This window comes from Mustelus asterias, chromosome 8 (assembly GCF_964213995.1).
Source record: "Mustelus asterias chromosome 8, sMusAst1.hap1.1, whole genome shotgun sequence".
NCBI classification, from domain to species: Eukaryota; Metazoa; Chordata; class Chondrichthyes; order Carcharhiniformes; family Triakidae; genus Mustelus; species Mustelus asterias.
Window position 1 is genome coordinate 65932178 of NC_135808.1, and position 15105 is coordinate 65947282.

Genomic DNA, 15105 nt, shown 5'->3' on the forward strand with positions numbered 1-15105 from the left:
CAAAAGAGTGGTCTAGTTTGGACCAGGGAGCGGCGCGGGCTAATTGTTCCTTGTTTCTCGTTTCAAGGCTTCATTCTATGATCATCTTGCTGGTGCCAGTACAGAGCGAGACTGCGGATAGTTGGGAACCTGTCTCGGGGGCAGGGAATTCATATGGTGTTCGTGGAAGTGGAAATGACTAGGGTTGGGAAGCATTTGGACTCGTTTCGATCGCCTCAGGGGGTCGGAGAGGAATTTCCCAGATTTTTTTTTCCCCCATATTGGCCCTGGGGTTTTCACTCTGGGTTTTCGCCTCTCCCTGGAGATCACATGGTCTGGAATGGGGGGGTGGGGGTGAGTTAATAGGTTGTGATGAACAAAGCATCGTAGCTGTGAGGGACAGCTCGGTGGAAAGGATATTGGTATGTAGATAGGCTGGAAAATTGGGCGGGGATCCTGGATTCAGGATTCAATCCTGGACCGGGGAGCGGCGCGGGCTTGGAGGGCCGAAGGGCCTGTTCCTGTGCTGTATTGTTCTTTGTTGTTCTTATGTCAGTATTAATGCTCCACATGAACTTTTTCCTTTATCTCAACCTCATCAACATACCTTTTTATTCCTTCTCCCTCATATATCTATGTGTCTGCTAATCGCCTGAACTACTGTGTGGTAAAAAGTTCCACATTTTAGCCACTTCCTGGGTAAAGTTTCTCCTGAATTCCCTTATTGATTTATCCATGACTATCTCATAGTTATGTCCCTTAGATTTAGTCTCCAAGACAAGTGAAAACATCTTTGTCTGTTCATCCTAACAAATGCTTGCATAATCTTAAAGATGTCTTTTTTTCTGGAGTAAAGTGCTCCAGTACGTTCTTTCCCGATTGGTATAACCTCTCGGTTCTGGTGTAATTCAGGTAAAAAAAATTTTTACACCTTCTCCAATCATCCTTATGTCCATAAACTGTCACATTACTTAGTCCATGCATGGTCAAATGAAGCAAGTTTAACATAAATGCTCTGCTTTTCTGTCCCTCAAGAAATGGGCCAAAGTGCTTTTCTTTTGTAAATAGCCTTATTAATTTGTGTCATTAGTGATTTGTCTGCCTTTATTTCTGTTTGCTTCTCTACTCCATTTAGACACATTTTCTGAGGGATATGTGACCTGCTTATTCCTCCTCCTAAAATATGAGACACTTCAGGGGAATGGAGGGCGAGAAATGGTAGATTCCACACCAGAGTTCGGTACACTTATTTAAACAGGATCCAAAAACTGTGAAACTATTTCTTCTTATGCTAACTTATCTTAATTTGAATATCAAAAAAAAACTGAGTCTGTACATTATAACTTGCCAAATTATCTGAAAAATTAAGCATGTAAGTTTGTAAAGTAAGATTATTTCTTGCCAGCAATAATTTATCTACTTTGCACATTTGCCCCATCTCGTGTTCGGTGACTTATTTCTTATCCGATACTGCTTGAACTCACGTTACAGCCAACAAGCAGCAAAGCAAGTCCAAGATCGCCTTGTCCAGCAGTCTGAGCATCAATGTCAATTTCAAAGTTGAGTGAATGAATGACACTCCCATTATCCTTCTGGTGTAAATTGAAACCAACACTAAGTGAAGAACAAGTGCAATAGGTTTAATTCAGCACTACAAATGGCCAATCTAACTCAGTTAATATAGAAACCTCCAAATGCTCTCTCAATAACCTAGCAAGACTTCCCCAGTGTAGTACTAAACTATACACAGCAGAATAATCCATGCTCAATCCCTGACCTGAATTGAAGTTGACTTCACCTGGATGAGTGTGATACAACTGGACACAATACCTTCAATTCACTAGGTTGATTCATGGGGTGAAGGGGTTTGTCTTATGAGGAAAGGTTGAGGAGTCTGGGTTTGTACTCATTGAAATTCAGAATGAGGGGTGACCTGACTGGAACATTTAAAATTCTGAGGATAGATCCCAGAGAGCAACGGAAGTTGGGTCACTGAATATATTCAATGTTGACTTAGAAAGAATTTTTGAAGCACAAGAGAGTCAAAAGTTATTTGTCGGGGGGTGGGGAAAGAGGAGAAACAGGTGGTCAGGGAAAGTGAAGTTAGTGCCACAATCAACCATGATCTTATTGAAAGACAGAGCAGGCTTATTGGGCCAAATGCTCTACTTCTGCTCCTATTTCTTAATAAGGAAGTAGTAAGAAGTCTCACAACACCAGGTTAAAGTCCAACAGGTTTATTTGGAATCACGAGCTTTCAGAGCACTGCTCACACGGGATGTTAATACACTGGAATAGGGCTCATGGGATTGGGGATATTATATAGGCAGATTGGTTAATTTTAAAAAAAACAAGAGCAGCAGGAATAAATGGAACATTTCAGGTTGGTAGGCTGCAACTACCAGAGTACTACAAAGATCAGTACTTGGGCCTCAGCTGTTTATAATCTAGATCTGTGCCCTAGATGAAGGGACCAAGTGTAGTGTATTCAAGTCTGCTGACAATACAAAGTTAGGTGGGAAAATTGGCTGAGAAAAGAATGCAGAGATATTGACAGGTTAAGTGAGTGGGCAAGAAAGTGGCAGAAGGATTGTAATGTGCTGAAATGTAAAGTCATCAATTTTGGTAGGAAAACTCAAAGCAATGTTTTTAAATGGTGAGAAATTATTAAAGGTTGGTTTTCAAATGAATTTGGGATTTCTTAAACAAGGCAAAGTTAGCATTAAGGTACGACAAGCAAATAGGAAGGCAAATGATAAGTTGGTCTTTGTCAGGAGATTAAAGTACAAGAGTAAGGAAGTCTATCACTACTTATACAGGGTTTTGGTGAGACCACACCTGAAGTAGTGTGTGCAGTTTTGTCTCTTTACCCAAGGATGGGTATACTTGCCTTGAAAGGAGTGCAAAGATTCAGAGGATGAGGGGACTGTCCTCTGGCAAGAGACTCATTGGACTGGGGCTATATTTCCAAAAATATTGAAGAATGAGAGGTGACCTTATTGAAACATAAAATCAAGAGGCTTTATAGGCTTGATGGGGAGCCTCGAACTAGGGGTCACAGTTTCAGAACAAGGGACCAGCCATTTAGAACAGAGATGAGCATAAATCTCTTTACTCAAAAGGTTCTGAATCTTTGGAATTCTTTAACCTAGAGGGCTGTGGATGCTCAATCCTTGAATGAGATTTTTGGATACTAAGGAATCGACAGATTATTTGTAATAGGGTGGGAAAGTGGAGCTGAGGTTGATCAGCCTTTTTCTGCTCAAATGGTGGAGCAAGTTCGAAAGGGCCAAATGGACAACTCTTGCTCTGTTTTATATTGTTATTTAACAACTTCTGCTTTAAAGGGGCAATTGTGTGGTTATTAGTCAAGACCGTGATTAGGCTTTATTGCAAATCCCATCACAGACAAAACAGCCTGATAATTCATGGTTTAAATCTACGCATGAAAAATAGAGAGGAGATCGGAGAGCTGCGCATATTCAGTAATATACCCCAGCAACAGTCAGTGCCTCTGGAGACACATTTTGCAACTAACAGGTTCAAATATGCTTACTAGCAACCGTTTGATAGAGCCAATACAAAAACTGTGATAACGCAGCAAACAGAATTCACACTACTGAAGAAATCTCCTCACGGGCCAAAAGTTGCAGGTGGAATTAAACCTCCAATCACCGACGTGCATATTCAATTTAAAATCAGCATGTATATAAATAGCTGTCAACCATATGCTTTGCAAAGTAAGAGCACTTTATTCAGTTCAGATCATCAAGTAGAACTAATCCAGCATGCCTTTCTGAATGAAAGTGCTACTCTGAATTATTAGTCCTCGTCAGTGTGTCAACATCTAATTAAAAGCTGCTAGTTGTTTCTGCATCTAAAACAATTTCAATTCATAAGCAAGGAGGGTTGAAATACTACTTAATTAAACTCTTTAAAAGTGATATTTTGCAAATGTTTCAAACGACTGATTTAGAAAGTTCTTAATAAAAAGATTGAAGTACCATCTAATGGTTTCTACCAAAGTGGAGCTTTGATGTTAGGAAATCGAAATTTAGTGAAAATCTCAGCAAAATCTCTAGTGGCAACACTTCACACTTCCAAGGAACTAGAAAACATTGGCATTTCTACAGAAGTGCCTATTAATTAAACAAATAAGCCTGCACACTGGAGTTAGCATGCATCAATATTTTAAAGATAATTTAAACTCCTACTTTGGAAATCCAGGTACTACAAGAACCATAGAATCCCTATAGTGCAGAAAGAGGCCATTTGGGCCATCAAGTCATAGCAACTCTCTAAAAGAGCATCTCACCTAGGCCCTCCTCGCCACCCTATCCCCCTAACCTCACCATGACTAATGCATTGAACATACACATCTTTGGATACTAAAGGGGCAATTTACCATGGCCAATCCACCTAACCTCCACATCTTTGGACTGTGGATGGAACACAGTAAGAAGTTTAACAACACCAGGTTAAAGTCCAACAGGTTTATTTGGTAGCAAAAGCCACATGTGTAAGGATGGAAACCAGAGCACCCAGAGGAAACCCACGCAGACACTGGGAGAATGCGCAAACTCCACACAGTCACCCAAAGCCGGAATTGAACCGAGTTCCCTGGCACTGTGTTCAAAGGTAGTCATGATGTGGAGATGCCGGCGTTGGACTGGGGTAAACACAGTTAGGGTTTTAACAACACCAGGTTAAAATCCAACAGGTTTATTTGGTGGCAAATACCATTAGCTTTCGGAGCGCTGCTCCTTTGTCAGATGGAGTGGAAACCTGCTCTCAAACAGGGCACAGAGACACAAAATCAAGTTACAACTTGATTTTGTGTCTCTGTGCCCTGTTTGAGAGCAGATTTCCATTCCATCTGACGAAGGGGCAGCGCTCCGAAAGCTAATGGTATTTGCCACCAAATAAACCTGTTGGACTTTAACCTGGTGTTGTTAAACTTCTTACTGTGTTCAAATGCATTGACCCTGACTAAAGCAGTGCAAAGTCATTGCAGTTGTCTTGTATTGGTATGTGAAAGATGGGAGAAGAGTTATCAAGCTCCCAACTTTTGGAAACTGCTGGACCGAGTTTAGAAAGTTCTTTAATATTCAACTAAAATTGCCTTGCCAACTTAACATTCTCTGAGGCAAATAAATAGAAGAGAATGCATAAACAGAGACACCTGAGGCTGTACATTCACAGATCTTTGAAGGTGACAGAACAAGTTGAGAAAGCTGTTATAAAGCTTACAGGATTTTTGGCTTTATAAACAGAGGCACAGGCAAAAAAATGTTGTTAAACTGCTAAGGCCACTAGCTGGAGCATTGTGACAACTCTGGGCACCACAATTCACGATGATTGTTAAGGCCATAGAGTTAGAGGAAAGTTATTGGAATGGTATGAGGAACGAAGTGTTATGGTGGTGTGGATACATTGGAGATATTCTCCTTAGAGCACAGAAGGTTAAAGGAAGATTTAATGAAGGTGTTCAAAAATCATGATGTGCAATGATAAACAATATTTTGACCAGAATTTTTAAAAATCTATTATGGGATGCGTGCAGAGCATTTATTGCCCATCCTAATTGTTCTTGAACTGCTGCAGTCCGATGATGCAGGTGTACTCACAATGCTATTTGGCAAGAAGTTCAAGGATTTTGATTCAGTGACAATGGGAAAGAATGGCCAAGCAAACATTGAGAGACTTGGTGGGGAAATTAAAGATAAAGGTATTCCCATGCACCTGTTCTAGCTGTCCTTCTAGGTGGTAGAGCTCACAGGTTAGGAAGATGCTGTCAAAGGCGGCCTGATAAGTTGCTGCACTATGAACGGTGTATAAATAATTTTGTATATGGATGCAATACAGACATGGTGCACCAGTAGTGGATGAACTGAATGTTTGAGGTGGATGGGTGCTTTTTCCCTGGATGGTTCAAAGTTGTTGCTGGAGATGCACTCATCCAGACAAGCGGATGAGTGCATCTCCGCATCACTCTCCTGATTTGTGTCTTGCACATAGTGGAAAGGGTTGGAGGAGTTAATAGGCAAGTTACTCACTGCAAAATACTCAGCCTCTGACCTGCTCTTGTAGCCGAAGCATTGATATGAACATTCCAGTTAAGTTTCTGGTTGATGGTGATCTCCAGGATGTTCATGTGGGGGGATTCAATTCTGGTAATAACATTGAATGATGTGGAGATGCCGGCATTGGACTGGGGTAAACACAGTAAGGAGTCTAACAACATCAGTTTAAAGTCCAACAGATTTATTTGGTAGCAAACACCACTAGCTTTCGGAGCGCTGCTCCTTCGTCAGGTGAGTGGGAGGTCTGCTCATAAACAGTAAAAAGGGCATATAAAGACACAAACTCAATTTACAGAATAATGAATAATGATTGGAATGCGAATCTTTACAGCTAATCAAGTCTTAATGGTACAGACAATGTGAGTGGAGAGAGCATTAAGCACAGGTTAAAGAGATGTGTATTGCCTCCAGACAGGACAGCCAGTGAGACTTTGCAAGTCCAGGCAAGTTGTGGGGGTTACAGACAGTGTGACATGAACCCAAGATCCCGGTTGAGGCTGTCCTCATGTGTGCGGAACCTGGCTATCAGTCTCTGCTCAGCGACTCTGCGCTGTTGTGTCGTGAAGGCCGCCTTGGAGAACACTTACCCAAATATCAGAGGCCGAATTGTCTGGAGACAATACACATCTCTTTAACCTGTGCTTAATGCTCTCTCCACTCACATTGTATGTACCTCTAAGACTTGATTAGCTGTAAAGACTCGCATTTCAATCATTATTCTGTAAATTGAGTTTGTGTCTTTATATGCCCTGTTTGCTGTTTGTTAGCAGATCTCCCACTCACCTGACGAAGGAGCAGTGCTCCGAAAGCTAGTGGCGTTTGCTACCAAATAAACCTGTTGGACTTTAACCTGGTGTTGTTAGACTCCTTACTGTGAATAACATTGAATGTCAGAGGGCGGTGGTTTGACTCACTTTTTAGAGATAGACATTACTTGTGTGGCACAAATGTTACCTGCCACCTCTCAGCCTGGTTCTGAAACGTTCTCGATCTTGCTGCATGTGGGCACGGACTGTTTCCTTATCTGAGGAATTGTAAATGATCTGTGAAATCAGCAAGCAATCATACTTCTGACCTAATGGCAGAGGGTAGGTCACTGATGAAGCAGCTGATGATGGTTGGGCTAAAGACATTGCCCTAAGAAGCTCCTGCAGTGATGCCCCAGGCTGAGATGATTGGTCTCCAGCATGACATGATTCCAATCAGTGATTTCAATTTTACTTAGGCAACTTGGTGCCACCTTCGGTTAAATGCTTCTTTGAATACAAAGGCTGTCCCTCTACCCTCACCTCTGGAATTATTTTGGACACATTTGAGCCCAAAATTATAACAAGGCCTACAGCTGAGCACTCCTGACACAAACCATAGCATTAGTGAGTGGATTGCTGTTAAGTAAATGCTACTTGATGGCATCCATCATTTGCTGATTATTGAGGTTAGGTTAATAGGCCAATAATTAGCCACATTAAATTTGGCCTGCTTTTTGTGGACAGCACATCTTTGTGCAATTTTCCCCATTTTGATGGATAGGTGTAATTGTACTGAAACAGCTTGATTGGGGGCACAGCTAGTTCTGGGGCTAACTTAGAGAGAGGACTTTGCAGGATTGACTGGGTTGTTTGCCTTTGTCATGTCCAGTGCCTAGGTGAATCTAATTGAATTGGATTTTGAGTCACAAAAAGACGACAGATTTCCTTCCCTAAAGGGCATTAGTGAACCAGACAGATTTCTAACAATTTATATGTTTCACAGTCATCATTACCGAGACAAGCTTTTCAATAAATGAATTTAAGTTCACCAGCTGCAATCGAGATAATTCTTCTAGGCCTCTAGATTACTATTCCAATAACAGAGTCACTCTGCCACTGTACCTGCATAATAATAGGTAGAAATACATGCCTTAAGGCATGTGAGAGTTACCCGCAAGTTTAGTGGTTCAAAGTCAGCACTGAATCTAATAATGGCTCAAAATAGATTTATGAATGCAACCAAACTATTAAACAAAACTTTGTGACATTCACTAAAACTTATCCCAATGCTACACTAATATTCAGTTTCCAGAAAAGATGCACAGCTGGTTCCACCACTATTTTTTTCTTTTGTTTCTAGACTGTAATGAACCCAAATGAATTTATTCCTTGAATTTTCAATGACTACACAAGCAGCATGTCACTGTTCATTTCATTTTTTTCCTCACTTGTCATCTTGAAGTCATCTTGGGGACAGTAAGATAAAGGATAATGCAGGATCAGCTGCCAGAACATTTCCTTTCCACAGGCTGGGGACTGTTAACAGATGCCCTGCAAAGGAGTCTTTTTGAAAGGGGGCAGAACTACCTTTCCACCTGTAGTAGAGTTGAGTAAGAGACAGCAAGGAGGCTTAAGCAAGTCAAAAGAAGCTCGTTTTGAAATCCAAAAGCTCCACGACATTCAATGGAATTGGACAATAAATCAGCATTTACATCATTAGATTTATTGTGAGATGAGAAGAATAGCAATATTAATGTAAGGTTATCACACTCAAATCCCAAATTCACTTTATTGGAAACAAAAGTAAAAGTTATTCCATTCTTAAAATGTTAAAGTTTGTGCTGGCTAAAATTACTACACTTGCTGAAAATAACTAGCATCCAGTTAAATTCTACAAAGCAGGGAGCATTAGCATTGGGTTCCAAATGTATCAGCTACGCAACCATGGAACTTGAAGAATGTCTTCAAAATACATACTAATCACATGAAATAAAAAATTAAGTTTAAGGTTTTAAAGTTTAAAGTTTATTAGTGTCACAAGTGGGCTTACATCAACACTGCAATGAAATTACTGTGAAAATCCCCTAGTCGCCACACTCTGGCGCCTGTTCAGGTACACTGAGGGAGAATTTAGCATGGCCAATGCACCTAACCAGTACGTCTTTCAGACTCTAGGAGGAAACCGGAGCACCCAGAGGAAACCTATGCAGACACAAGGAGAATGTGCAAACTCCACACACTGACCAAGCCAGGAATCAAACCCAGATCCTTGGCGCTGTGAGGCAGCAATATTAACCATTATGCTACCGTTATGTCACTGTAAGGAGCATGAATCTATTATGTGACATTTCAGGGGGAAGGTATCAATGAAACAAGGCATGAATTAATTGAGCTTAAAGTTTGTCAATGAAGAGGTTGAAATTCAACTGGTTAGGTGGAGAGAAATTAAAGGGAGGTGCTGAGTCTATGAGGTAAGTTTTTAACTTTAACAATTCTAAAAGGTTTGGAGGAGCATAGGGACCTGGGGTATACTCTTTTTAAAATACAATAAATTAAACAAAAATGAAAGAGGCGACGGCCCTGGTGGGGCACTGTAACTAAAATAAATCACCAAAAGGAAAATTATCTAATTAAATTAAAATGTCATTCCTAGGGGTGATGATGCACCCACGCCCCCACAGAGCCCACTGGTCAAACCTACTGGATTGTTTTTGAGGATGTAACCAGCAGAATAGATAAGGGTGAACCAGTGAATGTGGTGCATTTGGATTTTTAGAAAGTTTTTGATAAGGTCCCACATTAGAGGTTAGTGTGCAAAATTAAGGTTAATGGGATTTGGGGGTAATATATTGGCATGGATTGAGAATTGGTTGGTAGATAGGTAACAGAGTAGGAATAATTAGGTCTTTTTCAAAGTGGCTGGCAGTGATGAGTGGGGTCCCGCAGGGGTCAGTGCTTAGGCCTTTCAGCTATTCACAATATACATCAATGAGTTTGATGAGAGAACCAAATGTAATACTTTCAAGTTTGCTGACAGTACGAAACTTGGTGGGAATATGAGTGGTGAGGAGGATGTTAAGAGGCTTCAATGTGATTTAGACAAGTTGATTGAGTGGACAAATACATAGCAAATGCAGTGTGGGGAACTGAGGCTAATTGGATATCCTTTTCAAAGGCTGAATGGTCTGCTTCAGTGCTACGTGTTTCTATATCCTACTTAATATTGGTTACAGCACCAAACGGACTGGATAAATGTGCTTTGGAAGGAAAAACAGAATGGCAAAGTATTATTTAGACGACGATAGATTAAGAAATATTGATGGACAAAGGGACCTCCGTGTCTTAGTACACCAGTCACTGAAACCAAGCATCAAGATACAGCAGGCAGTCAAGGTGGCAAATGGTATGTTGGTCTTCATTGCAAGAGGACTTGAGTACAGCAACAAGTATGTCTTACTGAAGTTGTGATGTGGAGATGCCGGCGTTGGACTGGGGTGAACACAGTAAGAAGTCTCACAACACCAGGTTAAAGTCCAACAGGTTTATTTGGTAGCAAATACCATAAGCTTTCGGAGCACTGCTCCTTCGTCAGATGGACTTTAACCTGGTGTTGTGAGACTTCTTACTGAAGTTGTACAGGGCCTTAGTGAGGCCACACCTGAAGTATTGTGCTGTTTGGTCTTCTTACCCAAGAAAATATATCGTTGCCATGGAGGGAGTACAGCAAAGGTTCACCACATTGATTCCTGGGTCATCAGGAATTTTGAGAGAGGAGAGATTGGGTCAACTAGGCCTATATTTATTGAAATTTAGAAGAATGAGATCCCATTCAAATGTATAAAATTCTGACATGACTAGACAGTCTGGATGCAGGAATGCTGTTTCCTAGCGTGTGTGTGTGTGTGTGTGGGGGGGGGGGGGTGGTATCTATAACAGGAGGTGTCAGTCTCATGATATGGAGACTGAGATGAAGAGGCCATTTAGGACTCAGATGAGGAGAAACGTCTTCATTTAGAAGGTGAATCTGTGGAATTCCCTACCACAGAAGGCTGTGGAGGCCAAGTCACTGAATATATTAAAGGAGGGAATAGATTTCTAGACTCAAGGCATCAAGGAGTATGGGCAGAATGAAGAGTATGGCAATAAGATATAGGATCAACGATGGTCATATTGAATGGTGAAGCAGGCTCCAAAGACCAAATGACCTATCCTGTTCCTATTTTCTATGTTTCTTCATGAGATTCTGGGTTTCGTAAATTGGTGTGTAGAGAACAAAAGCAAGAAAGTCATGATAAACCTGTATAAAACACTGGTCTGGCCTGTTGCATCCAGATCTTAGAAAGGATGTGGGCACATCAGAGGGTGCAGAAAAGATTCACAAGAATGGTTCCAGGGATGAGGAATTTCAGTTACATGGATAGGTTGGAAAAGCAGAGTCTGTTCTCCTTGGAGAAGATTAAGAGAGGATTTGATAAGAGGTGTTCAAAATCATGAAGGGTTTGGTCAGCATAGAGGGGGAAAAACTGTTGCCATTTGTGGAAGGATTTAGCACTAGAGGACGCCGATTTAAGGTGACTGGCAAAAGAAGCAACAGTAACAAGAACATTTATTTCATACTCAACCAATGGTAGTGCACTGTCTGACAGTTCGGTGGATGCAGTTTCAATTTTGGCTTTCAGAAGAGAACTGGGTCATTAACTGAAAGGGGAAAAAACTGTAGGTGCTGGGGGGGGGGGGGGGGGAAGGTGGGTAACAACACAGGGCAAGCTGCTCTTGCAGAAGGTTAGCTGACGTGATGGGACAAATCACCCTCTTGGTGCTGTAACCATTCTATGATAATATGAAGTAGTTTATAGAAACACAAATCACTGAAGCAGACCACGCAGCCTTTGAAAAGGATATAGTCTCAGTGCTCCAACCAGGTTTTTCTTTAAGTGGTTATCCTTTTGAAAATTACTACTACTGAGTGTGCTTCCAGCACCCTTCCAGGCAATGCAACCACATCATTAAATAGGCTGCGTAAAAATAAAAAGATCAGTAATGGTGGCACAGTGGCTAGCACTGCTGCCTCACAGCGCCAAGGACCCGGGTCCAATTCCCGGTTTGGGTCACTGTGTGCACAGAGTCTGCACATTATCCCTGTGTCTGCGTGGGTTTCCTCTCACAGTCTGAAAGACATGCTGGTTAGGTACATTGGTTATGCTAAATTCTCCCTAAAGTGTACCCGAAAAGGCACCGGAGTATGGAGACCAGGGGATTTTCACAAAAACTTCATTGCAGTGTTAATGTAAGCCTACTTGTGACACTAATAAATAAATGTCATCGCCCTCCCCCTCTTGTTCTTTTGGCAGTGATGTGAAATGTGTGTCCTCTGGTTGACTGGACCCTGGGAAGGTCAGGCGATGGAGATTTAAAGCTCCACTTTGTGTCCTGGACTCACCCAGCAGTAGGTTGAGCAGCACTTCCTGGCCGGCGATGCTGTCGCTCTTGTACAGACAGTACAAGGTGCCCCCTATCCAGGGGATGCCGTGGCCCGACACCTCGATCAGCTTCATGATGGGCCGGGCGCTGCCCCAGGCCGAGTCCTCGGTGGCGCAGACCCCCAGGCGCTTGGAGAGCCACAGGTCGATGGCCAGCAGCGAGCGCAGGGCAATGCCCAGCAGAGATGGGTTCAGCTTCATGCAGTCCTCGTCGGGCGGCGGGCAGCCGGAGGAGGAACCGGAGTCCCGGCGGAGGCCCAGACCCGAGCCCGCGCCCTCCAGTTGCTGCACGGCCCGGTGCCGGGGTGAGGGGGGCTCGGAGGCCGCTCTCTGCAGCAGGGCGGGCGGTCGGTTCAGCACCAGGAAGTCCAGCCTCCCCCCGCTGCCGCTCTTCAGCTCCCGCTCCCGGTTCCGGGACTTGGGGGAGTGAGCCGGCATCTTGCTGCTCTCAGGGAAGGAGGAGCGGAGCCTCCTTCACAACAACCGTCCCCCCAGCGCCATCTTCCAGCGGGGCGGGGCCAGGCCGCTGTCAATCACACACCTCCCAACCAATCACACCGAGTATGCAGATTACAGCAACACCTGCCTTTATTAGCATTGCAAATATACAGCATTCACTGTCAACCCACTGCATCCACTGTCACTGAATAAACTGCAAATATACTGCATTCACTGTCAACCCACTGCATTCACTGTCAACCCACTGCATTCACTGTCAACCCACTGCATCCACTGTCACTGAATAAACTGCAAATATACTGCATTCACTGTCAACCCACTGCATTCACTGTCAACCCACTGCATCCACTGTCAACCCACTGCATCCACTGTCACTGAATAAACTGCAAATATACTGCATTCACTGTCAACCCACTGCATTCACTGTCAACCCACTGCATCCACTGTCACTGAATAAACTGCAAATATACAGCATTCACTGTCAACCCACTGCATCCACTGTCAACCCACTGCATCCACTGTCACTGAATAAACTGCAAATATACAGCATTCACTGTCAACCCACTGCATCCAGTCACTGAATAAACTGCAAATATACAGCATTCACTGTCAACCCACTGCATCCACTGTCACTGAATAAACTGCAAATATACAGCATTCACTGTCAACCCACTGCATTCACTGTCAACCCACTGCATCCACTGTCACTGAATAAACTGCAAATATACTGCATTCACTGTCAACCCACTGCATTCACTGTCAACCCACTGCATCCACTGTCAACCCACTGCATCCACTGTCACTGAATAAACTGCAAATATACTGCATTCACTGTCAACCCACTGCATCCACTGTCAACCCACTGCATTCACTGTCAACCCACTGCATTCACTGTCACTGAATAAACTACAAATATACAGCATTCACTATCAACCCACTACATTCACTGTCAACCCACTGCATTTACTGTCATCCCACTGCATTCACTGGCACTGAATAAACTACAAATATACAGCATTCACTGTCAACCCACTGCATTCACTGTCAACCCACTGCATTCACTGTCAACCCACTGCATTCACTGGCACTGAATGAACTACAAATATACTGTATTCACTGTCAACCTACTGCATTTACTGGCACTGAATAAACTGCAAATGTACTGCATTCACTGTCAACCCACTGCATTCACTGTCAACCCGCTGCATTCACTGTCAACCCACTGCATTCACTGGCACTGAATAAACTGCAAATGTCCTGCCTTCACTGTCAACCCACTGCATTCACTGTCAACCCGCTGCATTCACTGGCACTGAATAAACTGCAAATGTCCTGCCTTCACTGCCAACCCACTGCTTTCACTGTCAACCCGCTACATTCACTGGCACTGAATAAACTGCAAATATACTGCATTCACTGTCAACCCACGGAATTCACTGGCACTGTAAACCGCAACTGCAAATATATTGCATTCACTGCCAACCCATTGCATTCACTGTCAACAGCAACAGCAGATCTACTGCATTCACTAGCACTGAATAAACTGCAGCAGCAGATCTTCATGTATTAGTATTGAACTGCAGCAACAGATATGCATTCACTGGCAGTGAATAAATTGCAGCTAACACGCATCAATTAGCACTAAAAGTGCAGCAGCAGACATGTATGGATTAGCATTGAACTAATTGCTGCAGCAGATGTATATGCGGCAGCAATTCATTCTGCAGCACTGGCCTGCAAACATTAATATTGAAAGCAGTACGATATGCATTCCCAATGAATATACAAAGCACCAGAATATTACCACTCTAACAGACCTGCACGTGCTCCATTGATTTGTTGCTGCATTAGACTACATACATTTTGGCTTCATTTCATGACTGCATCAAGTTTACACTTTGTACCTTTTCTTGCAACACTGTTTGGACAGTTTATGTGCTACAACACATTATATTGAGAGAAAAGGAAAAATTATCTTGCATTTAATTTGCACATTTTATTATTAAAGGATATTCTGAAAATTCTACAGTCAACAAGGTCAATGGGTTTTAAAGGAATTAAGTGAGGAAATTACAACTGCTTCATCATTATCTTCTGAAGTTCTCTCGATTTAAAAATTGTCCTTTTAGGTTAAAAAATTGTAAACAACTCCATTATTTAAGAAAGACCATTATACATAGGAGCAGAATTAGGCCACTCGGCCCATTGAGCCTGCTCCGCCATTCAATCATGGCTGATATTTTTCTCATTCCCATTCTCCTGCCTTTGCCCCATAACCCCTGATCCCCTTATTAATCAAGAACCTATCTATCTCTATCTGAAAGACACTCAATGACCTGGCCTCCACAGCCTTCT

The 15105-nt window shown here is 42.6% G+C and overlaps 1 protein-coding gene across 1 annotated transcript in view; it reads right to left on the minus strand.

Moving 5' to 3' along the window:
- Positions 1-12801, minus strand: part of plpp6 (phospholipid phosphatase 6) — a 33118-nt gene extending 20317 nt beyond the window's left edge. The window contains exon 1 of the mRNA XM_078218102.1: positions 12252-12801. Within this exon, the coding sequence (XP_078074228.1) occupies positions 12252-12729 (478 nt within the window). The 5' untranslated portion in view covers positions 12730-12801. The remainder of the gene's footprint in view (positions 1-12251) is intronic.
- Between the last annotated feature and the right edge of the window lie 2304 nt (positions 12802-15105).